This window comes from Drosophila novamexicana, unplaced genomic scaffold (assembly GCF_003285875.2).
Source record: "Drosophila novamexicana strain 15010-1031.04,08,12 unplaced genomic scaffold, DnovRS2.1 tig00001270-arrow-arrow-pilon, whole genome shotgun sequence".
Taxonomy (NCBI): Eukaryota; Metazoa; Arthropoda; class Insecta; order Diptera; family Drosophilidae; genus Drosophila; species Drosophila novamexicana.
In genome coordinates this window covers 774,333-796,430 of record NW_020824847.1, presented here as the reverse complement: position 1 = coordinate 796,430, position 22,098 = coordinate 774,333, and the positions used below count along the sequence as shown (strand labels likewise).

Sequence of the window (22,098 nt, the reverse complement as noted above, 5' to 3'; positions counted from 1 at the left end):
ACAGTCCGTACTCAAAAGAACGTCTAAGAAACAATCCAAAGAACAATTTGAACACATATATAGAAAAACAATTTTTTTTTTTTTTGTGTGCAACCTCAAGTGAAGTGCTAAGAATATGGCTAAAGTGTATCAATGCCAGCTATTGGTGGGGCTAATGCTCGGCAGCCTAGCTCTGATCGCCGCCCAGAGCGAGAATGTGCTCTTCGAGACGATCAATTTCCTGCGCCGCGGCCAATCGGATGTCGAGCTGGAGAACTATGATAATACCATTGAAATGGAAAGCGAATATGATTTTATTGTGGTGGGCGCCGGCACAGCGGGCTGTGCTCTGGCCGCGCGTCTTTCCGAGAATCCCAAGTGGAAAGTGCTGCTGCTGGAGGCGGGCGGACCGGAGCGTCTGGTCATGGATGTGCCCATTGTGGCGCACTTTCTGCAGCTGGGCGAAATGAACTGGAAGTATCGCACCCAGCCCTCGGATCACGCCTGCCTGGCAATGAACAACAATCGCTGCAATTGGCCGCGCGGCAAGGTGATGGGCGGCAGCTCCGTGCTCAATTACATGATGTACACGCGCGGCAATCGCCGTGACTATGATCGATGGGAGGCGCTGGGCAATCCCGGCTGGAGCTGGAAGGATGTGCTGCCATACTTTAAGAAATACGAGGGCAGCAGCGTTCCAGATGCAGAGGAGGACTTTGTGGGACGCGACGGACCGGTGAAAATTAGCTATGTGAACTGGCGCTCCAAGATATCGGAGGCCTTTGTCGATGCCGCCCAACAGGACGGCCTGAAATATCGCGATTATAATGGACGCATTCAGAATGGTGTCGCCTTTCTGCACACCACCACACGCAACTCGACACGCTGGAGCTCCAATCGCGCTTACCTCTATCCCCTCAAGGGCAAGCGTCAAAATCTGCATGTGAAGAAGAGGGCGCTGGTCACCAAGGTGCTCATCGATCCGCAAACAAAGACCGCCTATGGCATCATGGTCCAGACCGACGGACGCATGCAGAAGGTGCTCGCTCGCAAGGAGGTGATTGTCTCGGCGGGCGCCATCAACACGCCCCAGTTGCTGATGCTGTCAGGCGTCGGTCCGGCCAAGCATTTGCGCGAAGTGGGCATAAAGCCGATTGCGGATCTGGCCGTGGGCTACAATCTGCAGGATCACACGGCGCCGGCGGTGACCTTTACAACGAATGCCACTTCACTGAAATTCGAAGACTTTGCCGATCCCACCTGGCTGACTCGGTTCAATCGGAGAGAAGGTCCGTATGGTTCGCCCGGCGGCTGTGAGGCAATTGCCTTCTGGGATCTGGATCATGAACGCGACGAGGATGGCTGGCCGGATATTGAGTTATTCTTGGTGGGCGGTTCCATGTCATCCAATCCAGCCATATCACGCGCCTTTGGCCTTAAGAAGTCCATCTACGATTCGCTGTTCGCCGAGATTGAGGACAAGGCGCTGAATGCCTTCATGATCTTCCCCATGATTTTGCGGCCCAAGAGTCGCGGTCGCATCATGCTCAAGAGCAGCGATCCCTTCAAGTATCCGCTGATACATGCCAACTACTTTGCCCATCCGTACGATGTGGACATCTCGGTGCGTGGCCTGCTGAAGGCCATCAGCCTGATGGAGCAGCGGGGCATGAAGGCCATCGATGGCAAGCTGTGGGAGCGCAAGATACCCACCTGCAAGCAGCATCCCTACAAGAGCTGGGCCTACTGGGCCTGCTATGTGCGCCACTTCACCTTCACCATTTACCATTATTCGGGCACCACCAAGATGGGACCCAAATCGGATCGGGCGGCGGTTGTGGATGCCCGCCTGCGTGTCCATGGCATACGCAATTTGCGTGTCGCAGATGCCAGCATCATGCCCGAGATCATGTCCGGACATCCGAACGGACCCGTCTTTATGATCGCCGAGAAGGCCGCCGATATGATCAAGCAGGATTATGGCTATATCAAATAATTCCCAGTGCAGTCAGCATGCTCTAGTGTAGGTTTAGTTTCACATCAGGTTTGAGCTCCGTTCCACAAGTTCCAGTTAGCTGCGATTGATCCCGTTCCTGATCTTCGCTGGATCCGGAATATTTTAGACGCCGAACGGGGCTTTAGTTAGATCTTGCCCGCATTCAATCTCTGTTTGTCCTACATAATGAACTGATTTTAATCTAAGCTAGCTCCTAAGACAACAATAAATATTTTAAGAAACTTTTAACAATTCTCAACTGGTTCTTGGCTTTACCCCCAAACCCTCCCCACCCCTTAGCAACAGATCGATTCGTTCCGCCAAACATCTCGGAGTGACTTTGGACTTTTCGAACAGGCCGGCACGAGCTCTTTTGACATTGACATTGAACTCTATTTTATAACACCTCAACTTTATCTGCAGCTGTGAGTATTTGTATCCGCATATATAGATATTAATATTGGTATGGGAATATTTATACAATTATTTATCTACATATATACATGAAAATGCATATGTATACGAATATTCCATTGTATCTCTATCTATATCTTTAATTCATCTGTATCTGTATATGTATCTGTATCTGTATCTGTATCTGTATCTGTATCTGTATCTGTATCTGTATCTGTATCTGTATCTGTATCTGTATCTGTATCTGTATCTGTATCTGTATCTGTATCTGTATCTGTATCTGTATCTGTATCTGTATCTGTATCTGTATCTGTATCTGTATCTGTATCTGTATCTGTATCTGTATCTGTATCTGTATCTGTATCTGTATCTGTATCTGTATCTGTATCTGTATCTGTATCTGTATCTGTATCTGTATCTGTATCTGTATCTGTATCTGTATCTGTATCTGTATCTGTATCTGTATCTTATCTGTATCTGTATCTGTATCTGTATCTGTATCTGTATCTGTATCTGTATCTGTATCTGTATCTGTATCTGTATCTGTATCTGTATCTGTATCTGTATCTGTATCTGTATCTGTATCTGTATCTGTATCTGTATCTGTATCTGTATCTGTATCTGTATCTGTATCTGTATCTGTATCTGTATCTGTATCTGTATCTGTATCTGTATCTGTATATGTATCTGTATCTGTATCTGTATCTGTATCTGTATCTGTATCTGTATCTGTATCTGTATCTGTATCTGTATCTGTATCTGTATCTGTATCTGTATATGTATCTGTATCTGTATCTGCATCTGCATCTGCATCTGTATCTGTATCTGTATCTGTATCTGTATCTGTATCTGAATCTGTATCTGTATCTGTATCTGTATCTGTATCTGTATCTGTATCTGTATCTGTATCTGTATCTGTATCTGTATCTGTATCTGTATCTGTATCTGTATCTGTATCTGTATCTGTATCTGTATCTGTATCTGTATCTGTATCTGTATCTGTATCTGTATCTGTATCTGTATCTGTATCTGTATCTGTATCTGTATCTGTATCTGTATCTGTATCTGAATCTGAATCTGAATCTGTATCTGTATTACTTTTTTGTGTCTTAATCTAATTATTTTTTATTTCAGTATCTCTTTCTATACATTCACACGAGCTATATTCTTTCGTAACATTAATCCGTATTTACAAACATACATAAGACATTTGTGCTTCTATATACTTCTGCTTCTTCATTTCCATCTATATCTGATCATTTATTTCTTGTGCATCTGCTTCTTCTATAACTCATTGTCACATTTGTTCTCATTGTTTTCTTTGTTGCTCACCTGCCTTTTTGCCAATTTTCATGCTAATCAAGAACAGCAACAACAACAAATGCTAACAAAACCATCAAATTGAGAGCCATGAAGTCTGCGACTTCGCCCAAATCAAATGCCGCCTTTTTGTTTGTTGTTGATTTTTGTTTAGACTCTTTTTTTTTCAGATTTATTAAATGCTGTTTCTCGTCTTTTATTGTTGCGGAAATAATATGCGAGCGGCAATCACATATTCCATTTGAGTTCCATTCGAATACCCTGTTCGCACATAAAACGTGTTATAAAGTGTATCATAAAGTTGGGCTCGCATCTGATATTTTCATGTCCAAGAAATCCGAGCTAACTTCGTCAAGCTTTAAATCATCCAATTTAGTTAATATTTTCCATTTTTATATTCATTTACAAACTAAATGCATTGTGTTCATGTCAAGCACATAAATCACAAAAAATGTTATTTTAATTCCGTCTACAGGGTATTTTCCAGTCTTTATTTCGCTGAACAAATGCATTGTTTCTAATTTTAGCTAGGCATCAAATTATCTTGTCTAATTGCCAAATTCGTGTTAATTATTGAGTTTGTTTTATTTCTACTTGCCGTCCTTAGGGTAGGTAGTTTAAGTTCTGCCTTCACCTTGACTTTATTTTCAAATGCGAGTATTTAAAACAATTTTGTTAGATCGATAATGCGAGATTTGTGTTTATCAAAACAAGTTTAAGCACTTCGTGTGCGGCGCTTGAAAGTATGCAACAAAGTTTGGTTTTAGGTGAAAACAACTTTAAGTAAACGCAGCTTTTGAAGCGCAGCTTTAAGCTCTGCAAATGCACCAAGGTAGTCGAGACAAGTTCAAATAATTATACCCTGTATCCATTGAAAATGTATACATTAATGGATATACCAGCAGAGGAAGGCTTCTACGAGCCCAATATCTATTTTCCTGAACAACCAACTGAGGCAATGTAATATGTCGCTTAAGAGCTACAGACATAAACTGTTAAATAATATTTGCGTGCAACATAATTTTAAATATTCAATATATATTAAATAAAATGGAAATATCGATAAATGTTGGGTTTTTCTTAGAGTCTAGATACATCATAATAGTTGGCTCTCGAAAAATATATTAAATTTTGTATTCATATCATTTATTTATATAATTTATGTGATTGATTATTGACTATTATTTATTTTACTATTATTATTATTATTTTCCCATCAAATTATATTTAATTACTAATTTTTGCACGTCTAGCTTTGAGTACTTGTTTGTGTTTTATTCAACAAATAGAATATTTATTATTATTAGTTTTACTTGTTTTCTTTGATTTATAATATCTTTTAATTAAATTTTGCTGCCGATTTCTGTACGTCAAGCTTAAAGTACTTTAATTCCTTCCATTTGTTGAATACATCACCGAGCAGCTCTTATTTCGCGCCCCATTTCATTTACCCCCGCTGGAGTTTGAGCACGGATGTGGCTATCTCGACTTTTCGCCCTCTCAGCACACCCTTCCCCTGCCCAAAAGTCGGCACTTTCATTATCAAAGCATCAAATATTCATGAATTCAGAGTGGGCGTTGCCAGTGCCAACGGTTCAGCAGGTGCTGCTGGGCATATGCAGGTGACTCGACTGGCAGCCAGACAGATTTGACTGAATCCAGCGATTGCCTGACCAAAACAAAAACCAAACCGGCCTGTCGATTGCCAGTTGCCAGATTTACGAATGGTTGCCGGGGATTTGGCGCACTTGCTGCCTATTTTCAATATGCCGGACAGATCGGACAAACAGGCGCTTGCAGGCATCGTGTCTGCATCCCATGGCACAGCCTCCGCTGTGGGGTGGTTTATTGCAACTAAACAAAGGCCTGGCATAGGGTGGCTGTCAGTCTGAAGCCCGTTTAATCTGCCCAGATTGCGTTCGAGGTTCGTAATTATGTTTTCTTTCAACTTTGTCATGTGTAAAAGCGAAATAAAATAAAATCAAACAAGTCACGGGACTCTACGCGAGAGTGCCTGACTAGCAGTTACCCTGTACACAGCGGCGAGCTGCCCTTACAAACATTCTAGCTTCCGCCTATACAAACTATCTGTGCTGCTTCTTCCCTTTGCCTTATGTAGCTCGGGTTCTTATTGTCCTGTCTCTATCAAATGTTACGTGGCGATAGCTTATATATATTTTTATAGGGTATGTGGAAGTTGGTAAGCGAGATATTTGTTTTGTGTTGATAAAGGAGAAAGCTTCGTTATTTACAGTAACTGTAATCTTTGAAATATGCTTAAAAAAATAAGCTTGCAAATCGACATTTATCGAAATTTATTGATAAGGTACGAACTATCGAACTATCGAAAACATATGTATATAATTCAATGCAATCTTTTCGAGTCTCTGGCCTGTTCACTTTTGATTTAAGCTCAAAAAACGGCGATTAAAATCGATATTTATCGATCAATTTCAAATTGAAATCTCTCGCTCGCACTGTACGTATATTAGTAATTCGTCTCGGCCAATAATACTGCTCAAGTTAATATATTTTGTAGCTGACTCTTGGTAGATGTCACCTATCGCCTTTCACACACAATATACCGCCTGTTTGGGACACGTTCACTGACTACAGGGTATAATAAATATTAAAAAGCAAAAAAAAACGCGCTAATGGGGTTGCTTATGGGGTTGACAGCTAACAAATCCCCTGGCAGAAAGCCAGCTAAGCTAAATATTCAAAGACAGAGTCGGAGTCGGAGTCGGAGTCACCGAGTCAAGCACTCTCCAGTTGTTAGCTAACAAGTGTTTATAGTTTCCGCTATGCAGATAACAGCGGGCAGCACATAAACTGACGCAGAACCAGAACTTCAGCGAAATCCAGGCAAGCAGTTGGCAAAAGAAGCCGTCCAAATGCCAACGGGCCTGGTCAAATGAGCCACGCACAAAAGCCAAGTTAAGGGGAAAGGTGGCGACCAAAGAAACAGTCAGCGACCGAGTGATACAGAGGGAAAGAGAGGGCGAGAGAGAGAGAAAGAAAGAGAGAGAGAGAGAGGGAGCAAGCTACACAATAAACGCTAATAGGCAGTTGGTAATAAAATGCGTTGAGCCCAAATGAAAACTAAGATGAGCCAAGCATCACGCTAATGAAGCCATGAAGAAGCCAACGCTGCACAGTGGCACAAAGTTTATTGAAAAATGCAACAAAATTACTTCAATATGGGTAGAGAACTATAATGTGAGCATGGAGAATAGGAGTAAGCCTAGAATATATAATACTCAACATAAAGTGACAATGGAAAAATAATGCTAACATATACCTATAAGACTAGCTGAAAAGCTAAGGCTATTTATAAATTGTCAAATGAAGCAGGCTAAATGTGACCATGGAGGAGTTGGCAGTACGTATAGGCAGAGCAAAAAAGAAAGACCTTCAATAAAAAGTTGTTTGCGACAAGATGAAGACCATAAAGAAAACATTGACAAGCTAAAGATAGATAAATATGACCATGATATATACAAATAAAAAGAAGACAGTGTGACCATGCAAAATTAAATACTTCAGTTAAATATATATATGCAAAAATATAAATATGCAATATATATAATAAGATACAGATATTCCTAAATGTGATCAAGGAGAAAATAACTCTAAATAATAGTTTGCTGTGGCAAGAACAAGACTTAAATAACTACAACTCAACAAATCAAGGAGGACGTAAACAAACTTATATAAGTGAATGTGACGAGATCAAATTAAATACTCAAAAAAGAAGGGAGAAATGTGACCATGGAGGACGTAAAAATCAAGATAACAAATAGCTTTGGCAATGTTTGGAATAATTACAGAACTTTTCCGAAATGTAGAAGTCAAATAAATATATTATATATTTACATCACAACTTGGAAATTCATACAATTCAAATGGGAATTGCAGCACTGTGCGCAGACAGCATTGAAATGGACCAGAAACCAAATTTCACCGGCACAGTCGCCAGCGAATTGGCCAAGCGTACGGTTATTCAACAATGATCGGGCGTCCGTTTCCACTGTGGCAGCTGCTGCTGCTGCTGCTGCCACTTGCCTTGGCCCTGAAAACGACGAAAACAAGAAATACAGAGCAGCAGCAGGCGAATCTGGAGCAGCTGCGTCAACTGGGACTGGGCAATGTGATCAGCCTGCCCATCTACAGCGATCGTAAGTGATGTGCACCCGAATCTCAGTGCCTGCCCAATTCAAATAAAATTCCTCAACAGTGCCCCGCGGCAATTACGACTTCATTGTGGTCGGCGCCGGTGCCGCTGGCTGCACGCTGGCCGCACGCCTCTCCGAGAATCCCAATTGGCAGGTCTATTTAGTTGAGGCGGGCGGCGTGGAGAACATAATGCACTTGGTGCCGCTGCTGGCGCCCGCACTGCAGCTGACCGCCTCCAACTGGAACTACCAATCGCAGCCGCAGCCTCGCGCCTGTCGCGGCATGCCCGGCAACCGTTGCGCCCTGCCCCGGGGCAAGGTTCTGGGTGGCACCAGTTCCATTAATTTCATGATCTACAATCGCGGCAATCGGCGTGACTTTGATGCCTGGGCCGAGCGGGGCAACCGCGGCTGGAGCTATGACCAGGTGCTGCCCTACTTCCTGCGCAGCGAGTCCGCCCAGCTCCTAGGCTTGGAGCAGTCGCCGTACCACAATCACAGCGGTCCGCTGAGCGTGGAGGATGTGCGCTTTCGCAGCAGCTTGGCGCACGCGTATGTCCGTGCCGCCCAGCAGGCGGGTCATCCGCGCACCGACTACAATGGGGAGTCGCAGCTGGGCGTGTCCTATGTCCAGGCCAACACGCTGAAGGGTCGCCGGCACAGCGCCTTTCGCGCCTACATTGAGCCCGTCCGACCGCGTCGCAACAATCTGCACATTCTGACCATGGCGCGGGTCACTCGCGTGCTCATTGATGACGCCACTAAGTCCGCCTACGGCGTGGAGCTGCTGCACGGAGGTCGTCGCTATCAGGTGCGCGCACGCAAGGAGGTCATCCTGTCGGCGGGCGCCTTCAACTCGCCGCAGCTCCTGATGCTCTCAGGAATCGGTCCGGAAGATAATTTGCGAGCGATCGGTTTGCCAGTGGTCCAAGCCCTGCCGGTGGGTAAGCTCCTCTACGATCACATGTGCCACTTCGGACCCACCTTTGTGACGAACACCACGGGCCAGACGCTGTTCAGTTCGCGCTTGTCGGTGTCCACGTTAAAAGACTTTACGCTGGGTCGCGCGGACACGCAGCTGTCCAGCATCGGGGGCGTGGAGACGCTCACCTTCATCAAAGTGCCCACGGCGCAATCTCCCGAGAATCAACCCGACATTGAGCTTATTCAGGTGGACGGCAGCCTGGCTAGCGATGAGGGCACGGCGCTCACAAAGGGCGCCAATTTCAAGGATGAGATCTATGAGAAAATGTATCGCCATTTGGCCAGGAGTCAGCAGGATCACTTCACCTTTCTCGTCATGCAATTCAAACCCCAGTCTGTGGGCCGGCTCTGGCTGCACAATCGCAACCCGCTCGAATGGCCACGCATTGATCCCAAGTACTTCTCCGCCGAGCAGGATGTGGAGCAGCTGCTCGACGGCATCAAGGAGGCCATACGCATCGCCCAGATGCCAGCACTGCAGGCTGTCGGCGCTCGTCTCCTGGATCGTCCAGTGCCCGGCTGTGAGGATAAGCCCTTCGGGTCGGACGATTACTGGCGCTGCTCGATACGCACCTTGTCCTACACGCTGCACCACCAGGTGGCCACCTGCCGCATGGGTCCGGCGAGTGATGCCACCGCCGTGGTCAGCCCCGAGCTCAAGGTGCACGGCATGCGGAAGCTGCGCGTGGTGGACACCAGCGTCATCCCTCTCCCGCCCACCGCCCACACGAATGCGGCGGCCTTTATGATCGGCGAGAAGGCAGCCGACCTGATAAGGGCCGATTGGCTCTGAGCTCTGAGGAAAGGGTAACGCCAGAAGTGCTCCGAGTTGGTTGTTTGCTTCGGCCAAGTTAATTAAATGAAATCGCCTAATGAGAGACGGGCGAGAGCTGCTCCCGAAGCCCCGTTGCCCAAGCCCAAGCCTAAGCCCAAGCCCAAGCCCAAGCTGGGGGTTGACCGGCCGGCCGCAGAGTGCATTCACCCAGTCCCAAGTGACGAGGGTTGAAACACTTTCGACTAGGCACAGCCGCAATATCCAATGGGGTGGTTTCGACGCTGTCGCCAGTCATAAAATAGTCAAAACATGAAACTGAAAACTTTGCCAGCGGATGCTGTTGGCTGTACCCAAGGCAAACGTAGCATGGGGGCCCAGTTCAAAGGGGGGTTGCGAATTGTTTAGCCGGCGGTAGAGGGGGCGCGGGTGGCAACTAGATGAGCTGCCTCGTAGCCAAGGGGTGTGTGCTTACAAGTGGTTATCAGTACGCAAAGGCAGAGCCGGTGCCCGTGCCCGTTGCCCCTGTGGTTGCCAGCCTCCTCCTTGTTGTTGATTTTGTTGATGCGTACAAAAATTTCAATATGCATCAGCAGGAGGCTTATTTTTTCGCAAAGCACGCGTAACAAGAGAAGCGATACCCTAGCTTTTCGTATGCCCTTGTAGAGGGTAATATAATTTTGTCTTGAAATGTGTAGAGGAGACGTCTGCGAGTCCATAAAGCATATACATATTCTAGATCGGGCAGTACATATATCAGAAATGGTCGGATCGTAGCACTATATCATATAGCTGCCATAGGAACGATCAATCGAACAGTAGGAAGACTTTTTTGTCTATCAAGACAACTTGACCAACTCGGGCATTTAGTAATTGAACTATGCTTCAAGAATCGTTTGAAAACTGAGCTTTTGTATGTTTATTTTCTGTTTTCCAATATATTTTCTTCGAACTCAGCTTCATTCTTTTCACATATCCTCAAAGCCTTAAGGCTAATGTCTACAAGGGTATTCAAACCTCGGCGTGACAAAGATATTCTAATTTTCTCGTTTTCCTTTTCTTTCTGTGCTTTTTTGGTTTTTGTTTCGAAGATTTGATCGAATTTCTCTTGTGCTTTAGGTCTGAGTTAAGCAGGAATTTCTCGAAGAATATTTGATGTTCAGCAGGGTTCGAGCTCGCAAACGACCGCATTATCTGCTAACGACTCTACTCATAATAACAACTAATTATTGAGATAAGACCGAATTAAAATAGCAGCACAGAAAACAATCGCAATTGCAATACTGTTGATATAATTCGAAGCAAACGCGCATGAATGTGTGTGCGTACATGTATACAGAAATTCTTGGAATCCATATGCGCAGTAAAACTTAACTTTGCTTTACGAAATCTTAACGAAATTTTCTACAGTATATCTTATTGTACCATAGAATATTTGTGTATTCTCAAAAGGTCAATTGCATCAAAATTGTGGCTTAAATTGGTGGGCAATTTTAGTCGGGTTTTTAACTTGATTTATAGCTCTGCGGTGGTAGCGGGGAGGTGGCGATAGCTATAAAATGAAAGATACTTGATATATATATAATATTCTAGAAGCAACATATCAAGTTTGGTGACTCTAGCTCTTAATATTTACCCAATTTGCTCAAAAAACCGGATGTCGATATCGATTTCTATCGATTGCTTGGAAACAGAGTAAAATATCGATTATCGGAAACAAACTCGATCTGCACAGGCACTAGGAGCATCTACATCTAAAATTTCAAGTATCTAGCTCATACGGACAGACGGACGGACAGACAGACGGACATGGCTAGATCGACTCGGCTATTGATGCTGATCAAGAATATATATACTTTATGGGGTCGGAGATGCTTCCTTCTGCCTGTTACATACATTTGCACAAATACATAATACCCTTTTTACGCATTTTTAATGGGTTCAGGGTATAAAAAACACAGAAAATGTGCAGAAATGTTGGGAATTTAAAAACAAGCCCGATCTGCAGTTGATGTAGAAGCTTCAGACTTCTTTCAAAAAGTTAATATACCCCACTTGAGCATAATTGAAATAATGAGCAGGCCTGGCGATTTCTGGCTAAGCGACGCAAAGTATGCAGCACGAATCGTGGCAGCTGGCAACTGTCAACAATGCGGTTGGTTTTACTTAATTGCTGCATTTAAAATGTTAGTATAAAGGGCGGAGAGCGGCAATCAGCAGGAAAGAGGTAAGAGAAAATTTATATATTTATATGCAAATGTGCGAGTACTTAAGACCACACAATGGGCAGCATTAATAGCATCTGGGTAGAGAGATATTTGTTGGAGCTAGTCGACGGGCTTGTGTTTAGATTATATGAAACTATTTCAAATTGCAAAAAGGCGTGTCAACAACATTTGAGGCAAAACGAACGGTACCTTGAGCCGGTTCAAAGAACAGGCAAATTAAAAGCTAAGCCCGAACCATGTATTATCAAAAAAAATGTTATTTTTCATCAATTGCAAATATTATTGCAAGACTTTGATAGCTACGACAAGAGTTAAAGTGCGCTGAATATAAACAATTTACCTACTTCGACAAGTGGATATATATAAATAATATTAATTTAAGTTAATGGTAAACTGAAATAAATGTGATGAACCAAGGCTCGCGATTAAGTTCACGATTCGAACCGTAACACGTTCTGCATATCGAAGTTTATGTTGTTTTTATTTCTACAAATTTTACAAATAACCCACAATATGGACTGCAAGCCGGTGCGGAAACGAAACTCCCAGAAAAATTTGTTAACCATGAGCCAAAGCTTAAATTCAAATGAACCAAATCAAAGGGCAGGCTGAGTTGGTTGCAATCGTGAACCGAACTAAAATCATTTTTTCTGCTTTGTATTTACGGACCCGCCCTGCTGTATGTTTATGTTAATATAAATACGAAACTTGCCCATAGTGCGCAATTATGGCAGAAACTCACCTGAAACAATTAAAGCCTCATTTGGGCCCGTTGTGTGTATGTTGCCCATGCTGGAAGAATCTGTTGTGGGCTGTCCTCCTTGTTGGATGTAATATTTAAATGTGTGCACGTTTTGCGTATGGCAGATATTCGACTATGCGTGTTGGCTAAACAATAACAATAACAAAATGGCATAAATAAAACAAAAGCGAGCAACAAAACCGATATAAATGAAGCGGAGCTTCAATTCAATTGCCAGCCCGAGTGGTAGGCAACACTTTTTGTGCCACGAGTGTTTCCTGTGCCGCCGGAAAGTATGCTACACATTTTTCCCTATTGCGCTTAAGCACGCTTCTATTTTATTCATTTATTTTGTTGTGCTTTTGCGTTTGCTTTTGGCTTTTGGGCGGCGGCAGCGTCAACAACAGCAATCAGTGCAATAACAATAACAACAACAACAACAACATTAACGACAACTTGTTCTCGGCAATTTATATGGATAACACATGGGTAAAACACACCAGCACAGACATATTTCCATTAATAATTATTTTTATCAAGATTCCCGCATAAATAAAACTAAAAACCAAACAAAACAAAAAAAAATGAGTCTCGCGATAATTGAATTATTTTGTTTCGATTTGATACGCACGAAAAAAAATATACACATACGAAACAAAATTCAAGCACCTACTCACAGCAAAACGCACGCTATATAAAATTAGAACAGCAACAACAACAGCAACAGCAACAACAACAACAACAATATCTAATGGCGTCCCATAGAATGGGTCTGGTGGCGGCCGCATGACGCAAACATTGAAGCATTTGGGTGGCGCAGCAGCGCAGCAACTGCGCTGCGACGTCAATGTGATGGGAGGATGTTTGATATGTGCTGTGTGCGTGTGCGTGTGTGTGTGTGTGCGTGTGATATAAAAAACAAAAATATTGAGAACAGACAACGCGCCACCTTATCATGAGCTCATCTTCAGCTTCTCATACATACATATATATATGTACATTATTTAGCTTAGAACAAAAAGCAGCACAGCAAATGCAACAATAGAAACACACACACACACACATACATATACACAGAAAAAATAACCCCTAGTTGCCGCTGCTGCTGCTGCTGCCGCTGTTTGCGTTCTAGTTGGGGTAGCTGCCGCTGCTGCTGCTGTGCCGAATTCTTATTGGAAGTAAACAAGAACTTGTCGTTTATTTTTATTATTGAATTGTTATTATTGCTGCCGCCAAACGCAGCAAATGCTCCGCCGCTCAGAAGGCGCCAAAAAGAGCAAAATAATTATGAGAGAAAAAAATTAAACGATACGCGCGAAAAACTAGCGGCACTTCACAGATTTCGCTTTCAGATGCACCCACATTTACACTTAAAAAAAAAAAACAAACAAACAAAATAATACCGTTTGTAAACGACAACAAGTAGTACGCACCAATACACACGTTCGCAAACACTTGATTGTTATTTTATTTGTATTATTTATGAATTAAATGGAAGGCGTCAATAACCACGCGCAATTGTTCCGGCACTTTACCGCAGAACTCCGCAATCGAATTGGCAATGTTATATTTTCTATTAAGACTATCGATGTGTGCGCTGCTTGCTATCGAAATGTAATGGGATTCATCGACAAGTGTGACCAGCTTGCCGCAAATGTGTGCTCAATTTTGGCATTTTATGCAACACTGCTGTAAGCGCCTAATCGATTAAACGCCAGACTGAAAAATCAATATAAATATAGCAAACAAATTATTAAATAAAATCAACAACAATTGGGAATTCAAAAAATTGCACTCAAGACTGCAAAATACGCTATTTGTTGGCGAATGCAAGACAAATATGCTAGTATTAAATGTATTCTGATTTTATGCCCATATTAAATGAATTGAACTTTCAATTTAGCGCCATAAAACAAATGTTTGAATGCGAAAAGCGACAGCAATAAATCGAATATTTTCAACATTCATTTATTTTGCTCAACTCGCGTTTTGTAAATGCCGGGAAACGATTTTGCATGTTTATCGTTTATCGATAAATCGCAATTAGCTGATTTTAGAGCAAATTTTGGCCAATTGTCTGAGATGAATTTACCCAACGAACCGCAGCTAAACTGTTAAATTGAAAATGCCGCGCTGTTACCTGTGCAACTGCAGCTTCGCGGACGGAAAGGTGTACGAGCACATGTTCGAAAAGCGCTGCAGTGCGTCGGGCGACGAGCAACAAACCCTGGCCAACATCTTGGCCATGGTGCTGGGCTATCAGCTGCAAGAGGATCAGTTGCACTCGACGGTGAGAGCCTGGCTGGCAACAATATAATAATAATTATAAAAGATAAAGAGATTCTTAAACCATGCCTCTCACCTTTCTGGCAGTTCGTGTGCAGCACCTGCAAGGTGAGCCTGCTCAACTATGAGGAAATGGAGCGTCAATTGTTTGCGGCACGTCTGGAAATAACGGAGCTGCACAAACGCACAGTCCGGCTGTATGAGGCACGTCTCAAACGGCAGTCAGAGTTCCTCAGTGACGAAAACAGTTTGGAGTCGGACCTGGTCGACGACCTGATCGAAGAGTGTCCGGAGCCAACGGATGCGCTTATGGATCGTTGCTTTGAGGAAAGCGAACTGCTTGAGCAATGCTCCGAAGATATGAATCTGATAGAGCAGTGCTCCGACGATACGGATTCCGTGGACAAGTGCTCCGAAACAGAGGACGAGCAAAGCTTCAGCCCGCAGCAGACAGGTGATGCACAGTCTCGTACCATTACCCGCAATGTAATTTATAACTTTTGCAGTTGCAGTTGCCGCAGTTGCACGCCCGAACAGCCTGAGCTGCACGTATTGCGGCAAGACGTTCGCCCGCCGTCAGGGTCTGGAGGAGCACGAGCGCGTCCATACCGGCGAGCGGCCATACAAATGCGCCCTGTGCGGCGCCAGCTTTGCACAGCGTGCCAATTGGCGCACCCATCTGCTGACCATACACCAGAACCAGGCGAACTTCAAGTGCGGCCAGTGCGAGCGCAGCTTCAAGCGCAAACGTCTGCTGGAGAATCACATCAAGTCGAAGCACACGCAGCTGCGCGACCTCAAGTGCGAGCACTGCGAGGCGACGTTCACGAATGCGGTCAACCTGCTGAAGCATCTGCTGTGCCATAGCGGCGAGAAGAACTACAGCTGCCAGATCTGTGGCAAGCAATTCAGTCGCGCCGAGAATCGCAATGTGCATCATTTTGTGCACAGCATACGCAAGCCATATGCCTGCATTGTCTGCGATGAGGGCTTCATGCGCAAGCAGCAGCTCCAGCAGCACATTGTCGAGCAGAAGCATCCCAATCCGAAGATCGTGCGCCGAAAGCCGCAGTTCAGTGCGGCCAACAGCGACAAGCTGCTCCAACGGCCACTGGGCGAGGCCAACAAATGAATCCCGACGACTTGGATGTCCAAGATCGAAAACAGAACTGAAAACAAGTCATCTAGCCAACAAGTATTTAGCCACAAATATGTTATTTCGTTTATAGGAAATGCAAATATATGGCACATTTCATAGATAGCCGGTTCTCCTTTCTCTTTTTAACTGATGCTCGCCAACATGCTATCTCTTTCTTTGCACAAAGTAAACATTCACGTTCAGCCGGAATATGCTCGCTGCGTGTGCGAGTGAGGCAGCACGAAAACAGTGTTGCACAACGGACTTATTGCTTGTCAATATTCGAACAGCTGTTTAGAAAATACTAACAGCTGTTTTAGGCTCTGTGCCATTGTGTATATATCATTTTCAAACTTATCCAGACGAAAATAATTAATGCTAGGGAGAGCAACACTGGACGCGCTGCGTTGCCAGACTGCAAGCACAAGCCAAACAAATGTGCTTGATGGCCAGACTGATGGAAACCCATGAAGCTGAAGGTAACGGTAGTTGGGATTATGACCAGCTATTGCGAGTTAGTTTCTTATAAGTCCGCCTCTTTTCAATCTTATTTGCCAAGGATCTATGTAAAATGTTAGGTGCTTTTATGGAGCGCGTGAGTTTCCAGGAAGTGGGCAAAGCCAGTTAATAATATAGCTGCTAATTGCAAAGGGAATACATCCCGGATGATGCCATTGAAGCCCTCCATGAAATACAAGTAATAATGATCTTTATTGCGTCCCGCTGCGGTTCCGCTAGTCCAGACTAACAAATGGGAGAAGATCGAAGCATCATTTTGGGCTTAACTTGCAATTTGAGGCGAGTTTTTGGATATGATATCGCAGTTGCTTTCCTTTTCTTAAATATACACACACAGACACACACACGAGCATATTGAAACTGTGAATTTATGTTTGTATTGTTGAAAAAAAAAAAAAATGACGTTTGTTTCAGTTGTTTAACACCGGCCTGGGCGTCTGGCGGCTGGCGACGTACACCGCCACTGCCCACGTTCCAGAACACATTTTATTCAGAACGCAACATCTTCTCCTTTTGGCGCTGCAGCTTCTTCTTGGAGAGCTTCTTCTTCGTGGGCTCATCATCGGCTGCCTTGGCGACGACCTCCTCCTTCTCGGACAGGATGACCTCGACGTGGCACGGCGACGACATATAGGGATTGATGCGACCATGGGCACGGTACGTGCGACGACGCAGGCACTGAGCGCGATTCACCTGAATGTGATCAACAACTAGGCGATCGGCATCGAGTCCCTTGTAGTCAGCATTCGCCTCCGCATTGCGCAGCAGCTGCAACAGAAACTCGGCGGACTTCTTTGGCCAACGACCCTGCGTGGTCTTCCACTGTTTGGCCTGGGCGCAACGGCCAACGCCACCATTGAAACGGCGGAAGGGCACGCACTCCTTCTGATCGATGACGGCCTTCAGGAAGCGCTGGGCACGACGCAGGGGCATGCGCTTGATGGCCTGTGCTGTCTCGTGCGTGTTCTAACAAGAAAGGAACCAACATATTAACAATATTACAGAAAGTTAAAAGGGGCAAGCGAGTAATTGATACATGTGTGTGTGTGTGTGTGTCGCTTTGTGCCATGCTACAGGTAGAGACGATCACATTAAATGCTAATCGCCGCTGTTTTAACATGCCTGGAAGTTTTCGCTATGGGCGCATGCATTTAAATAATCGCTTGGTTATGCACGATCACAAACATAATGCGCCAGTTTTGATAATATTTGAGCGTTGTGCCATGCTACAGGTAGAGACGATCACATTAAAAGCAAATCGCCGCTGTTTTAACATGCCTGGAAGTTTTCGCTATGGGCGCATGCATTTCAATAATCGCTTGGTTATGCACGATTACAAACATAATGCGCCCGTTTTTTTTTTGTTTCCAGTGTGACTGTCCAATGGTAATTATCATTAGTCAAAAAATCCTAGATTTTGAGCGTTGTGCCAAGCTACAGGTAGAGACGACCACATTGAACGCTGCTCGCCGCTGTTTTAACATGGCTAAATTTGTTTTGGGCACACTTGAACTGAAAAGGCACGCGTTAAAATGCGCGCATTTTACACATTAAAGTGCGCCCACGACTTGGCTTTAATTAGGGCTGTGGACAAGACTTTAGAAGAGCGCGACGTGGTCTTTATATTATCGCCGCGTTCAGCTGATGAGCTTGTCCATATTGATCTAGCAACAATGCAAAAGTGAAAACCTGCATTTAATTTGGCAGACGATTCACTGATTTATGTTGCACACGCTCGCTCACACACACACACGCACACTACGGCCTAAGCAGAGTTTTGCCAATGTCAACAACAACAACATATTTGGCGTCCGTCTGCATCCGCAAAGGAGCCATCTTTCCGGGAATGCTTACCTTGAAATGAACACGTAGATTGGGACCGCGCGCCTTGCACGACTTGGTGGCGTTATCTGGCTCACGTGAGTAACGGCCCATTATTTAATATCTACAAAATATATATAGTAAATGCCAATGCGTTAAATCACTTCAACAAGAAAAAAAAAATACATATATGTTTTGTATGTACACAGAAAAAAAATAACACAATTTTTGCAGTCAATTTGTGGCTGTTTGTATTTGCATAAGCATTGCAATTTCATGCACACAGCAAACAGCACTTTATGATCTTTTATATTTTACGCGTTTTGTTCGTGTATATATATATGTTATGGCGATGTTTAAAAATTTATTTGCGGCTTTGCCAATTCAGCGTACCTCCTTCGTCGTGTACGAAACCGGAAAAGAACCTTTGACAGTCGATGGGCGGCCATGCTTGATATGGCAGCGAATCGTTATCGATACAACACAACACACAGTGTTGCACAGCGTGCGTGTATATGGGTGGCAGCTATCGCACACAGTGTTGTATTCAAACCAGCAGCTGTATATATCATATCAGCGAGCTTTCTGTTGTGCGTTAAAGATAAAGAGCGCGCGCGCCTTTTAATTTGTTGTTTGTTTATTAATTTAAATATTGAAAAGAGCGCAATTGAAGTAATTTCGTCTAGCCGCAATATGTTGCTTTCATTTCCTTCCGCAGCAACACATTGTGCGCATTCACAACCTGCACAAATTGCTCATGAGTGGTACTTGGCACAACCACAAAACGTTATTCATTTAAGCTCCAATCGTTTAGTTAGTTGCTTCCCCACAATTTCTATATTACAATTCTGCCATTTTCATATGTACTTACAATGCAAATTAATTGAATTAATTCAATTTGCTGCCACAGCGTTTCGTTGAGATTTCATCTGCTTATTATACTTTTCTGTTTTCTTTCCTTTTTTGTTTACGCTCTTTTCGACTAGCTGCTGTCGTTGCCGTTTACACACACATATATATATATATATATATATATATATATATATATTATATTTATGTGTATAATCAGGAGAGCATTCTTAAATTTCCCATACATTTCTTGCGCTCCATGTACTTAGTTAGTCAGCGCGCATACTTGATATCATTTCTGCTTAGACTTTATCAAATTCACAAAAAAAAAGCATAGAAAATAATTCGAATCAGCAGCAGCAGCAGCAGCACTTGAACGAAATAATGCAATAAATGTTGTGGCAAAAAGAAAAGAAAAGGAAATCATTTGAGGCGTCTGTTGTTTTTGTTGCCCCACCGCTGGCTCTGGAGCCTGCGGCTCAGCTCAGCTCAGCTCAGCTCGGAACGTGCACGTCGTCAGCCAACGGGCAACATCAGCGCCGACGTCGACGCCGCTGCCGACTGAGACAAATCTAATTTACATGATCGCTCGCATTATCGTCCCCATTGTATTATAATCACGGCAACGACGACGGCAACGGTGACGTCGACGTCGACAGCGACAGCGACCTCCGTCTGTGCCTGCGCCTGCGCAGCTAATCCCGCCCTCATTGTTATACCCTCAGCCTATGGAAAATAGGTGCAGCGGCCATTATGATTCCCTGCAAACGTATGTAACGCACGAATATATTATATATGCATATATATGCCTTGTTCTTAGCATATTTGTCTGTCCAATCTCAGGAGCAGCTCTTTCCTTCGAATTATCAACAAATTTCATCGCCATTATAATAATAATCACTCGCAGTTTTCAAGAGCTGCAGATACCAAATTTTGTATGCGGCTTTTCTTATGGGTTAAATGTATACAGAATATTCCACTTTCCAGATGCCTGATATAAGAAACTTATTTTTTCTGATATTGCCTTGGGCTTTGGTATAGATTTCAACTTTGATTTCATTATAAAGCCCTGAAAGTTTCAACGAGATCGAACAAGAAACACTCAAGTTATGCGAGAACTTTAAGGAATCTTCATCTATTATATGAAGCTGAAGGAAGAAAAAGAAGAAGCACAGCAGATGTGTGTGTGGAAGGAAGCTAGAATCTTAGCAATGTCAGCTTGGCTCCTGTTTAGGGTATCTGCCAGTCTGCCAGACTAGTTCCGACTAGAGCGCTGTTAGTTGTTGTTGTTGCCGCTGTTGTTGTTGTTGTTGGGGCTGTGGCGAGTTCAGTGGTTGGCGCTTCCTAAGTGGATGACACTCAAGCTCATTGAGCGCTCCAATCTGGCGAATCGGAGGCGAATCGGAGGCAGATCGGAGGCAAACAGGGCAGGGCAGGCAGCGCTGCTGCACCTAGCTACACAGTAGATGCCGCTGCCGCTGTCGCTGCCGCAGCCGCAGCGGCGGCAGCAACAAATTATAATACGAGTAAACATAATACAACAAATACAACAACAACAACAGCAACAACAAAAAAGGCATTCGAGTGGCTCTCGCACAGCGCACTAAACAATGCGAAATTTCTGAAACTGAATTTTTTTTTTCGTTTTGAATTTTTGTGCCCAGTTTTAAAGTTCAAGCCGCGACATTAACACACGAAATCTGCGATTATCCGTTGAATCGAAGCCTTAGCTATATCTCGCCATACACACATATATCTCCCTTTCACGCGCGCTCTCTCTCTCGCTCTCGCTCTTGCTCTGGCTCTTGCTCTCTCGCTCTTACCATGTGCATTTATATGTATTTGCCCTCTCTGTCGCACACGCGTTGTATTTGAAAATCGGTTGGTTTTTTTTTTCTGTTTTTGTTTACCGTTCGCGCAGCGCGTTTTCAGAGCGTGAAAAACAGCCCCTAAAATCGAAATAAAAAATAGAAAAAAAAATAAGAAATAATAATAATTATGCAGCAACAATAAAGCCACAGAACAATTAGCTAACCAGACATGCAAATAATATAAAATTCTCACCAATAAAAAAAAAACAAAACAAAACGAAAAATCGAAAGAAAAACAAAAGTTTGGGTATTTATCGATAAACATAAAGTTTGCCTTAATTGAGCCGAGCAAAATAACAATTCGTGTAAATTCAAGCAATGCAATAAATATAAATTATAAACAAAATACCAATGTGAAGAAATTATGAAATCTGAATAAACAAAAAGCAGCAAAACATTTAAGCAATTTTTGCCAAATATTATAATACCAAAGGGGAAGCAGCATCATCAAATTATATTTGCAAACAAGCAAATTATAAACAAACAAAAAAATATATAAAAGAAAACATCAACAAAACTCAAAACAATACAAATCCATAGGTATATACTTATATATACTATATATATATATGAAATGGTATTTAACAAGATATCGGAAAATAGCTTCAGATAGCCGAAGACTAAATGCCCTTGCGCACATTTCGTCCAATATCATGAAAATTTCAAAGTATACCCAAGCTATTTCTTAACATTCGAGCTATTGTTCATTTAGGCCTGTTCGTTATAGAAAGGTCTGATCGTACTAAAAACTGAAAGTCCCAATTTTGTTATATATATATGTGATATAGATGATATGTATGTATGTATAATTAATGTGTGATGTATTACATGTACGATCTATATGTGATGTATTACAGTTTATAATATATATGTGATATATGACACATATGATACGTATGTGATATATGACATATATGATATATAATAATACAAATGATATAAATGGCATGTATGCATGTATGGTACTTATGATGTAAATGATGTAAATGATATGTATGACACAT

The 22,098-nt window shown here is 43.3% G+C and overlaps 5 protein-coding genes across 8 annotated transcripts in view; 3 read left to right on the top strand and 2 right to left on the bottom strand.

Moving 5' to 3' along the window:
* Window positions 1–14,142, bottom strand: part of LOC115766895 (flotillin-2) — a 119,560-nt gene extending 105,418 nt beyond the window's left edge. For 2 of the 3 annotated variants that reach the window (XM_030710967.1, XM_030710970.1), the window contains exons 1-2: window positions 14,044–14,142; window positions 12,611–12,756 (exon numbers count right to left, since the gene is read on the bottom strand). In XM_030710967.1, coding sequence (XP_030566827.1) covers window positions 12,611–12,659 — 49 coding nt within the window. In that variant the 5' untranslated portion in view covers window positions 12,660–12,756; window positions 14,044–14,142. Of the gene's footprint in view, window positions 1–12,610; window positions 12,757–14,013 lie in introns of all 3 variants that reach the window. The other variant, XM_030710969.1, reaches the window with a different exon arrangement.
* Window positions 92–2,182, top strand: LOC115766893 (glucose dehydrogenase [FAD, quinone]-like). The gene has a single exon (XM_030710965.1). The coding sequence runs from the start codon at window positions 116–118 to the stop codon at window positions 1,973–1,975; it is 1,860 nt and encodes a 619-aa protein (XP_030566825.1). The 5' UTR covers window positions 92–115; the 3' UTR covers window positions 1,976–2,182.
* Window positions 7,719–9,983, top strand: LOC115766811 (glucose dehydrogenase [FAD, quinone]). The gene is made up of 2 exons (XM_030710846.1): window positions 7,719–7,887; window positions 7,947–9,983. The coding sequence occupies exons 1-2, from the start codon at window positions 7,719–7,721 to the stop codon at window positions 9,659–9,661; spliced, it is 1,884 nt and encodes a 627-aa protein (XP_030566706.1). The 3' UTR covers window positions 9,662–9,983.
* A 519-nt stretch (window positions 14,143–14,661) lies between the features above and the next one.
* LOC115766831 (zinc finger protein 184-like) lies at window positions 14,662–16,157 on the top strand. Of its 2 annotated transcripts, none has more exons than XM_030710870.1 (3): window positions 14,662–14,900; window positions 14,984–15,350; window positions 15,418–16,157. In XM_030710870.1, exons 1-3 carry the CDS (start codon window positions 14,736–14,738, stop codon window positions 16,026–16,028), a joined length of 1,143 nt encoding a protein of 380 aa, XP_030566730.1. In that variant the 5' UTR covers window positions 14,662–14,735; the 3' UTR covers window positions 16,029–16,157. The 2 variants fall into 2 exon arrangements, with proteins under 2 accessions (XP_030566730.1, XP_030566729.1); XM_030710869.1 differs by having other exon boundaries at window positions 15,409–16,157.
* A 750-nt stretch (window positions 16,158–16,907) lies between these two features.
* Window positions 16,908–18,498, bottom strand: LOC115766832 (60S ribosomal protein L17). The gene is made up of 2 exons (XM_030710871.1): window positions 18,408–18,498; window positions 16,908–17,519 (listed from the first exon to the last, which is right to left on the bottom strand). Exons 1-2 carry the CDS (start codon window positions 18,486–18,488, stop codon window positions 17,040–17,042), a joined length of 561 nt encoding a protein of 186 aa, XP_030566731.1. The 5' UTR covers window positions 18,489–18,498; the 3' UTR covers window positions 16,908–17,039.
* Between the last annotated feature and the right edge of the window lie 3,600 nt (window positions 18,499–22,098).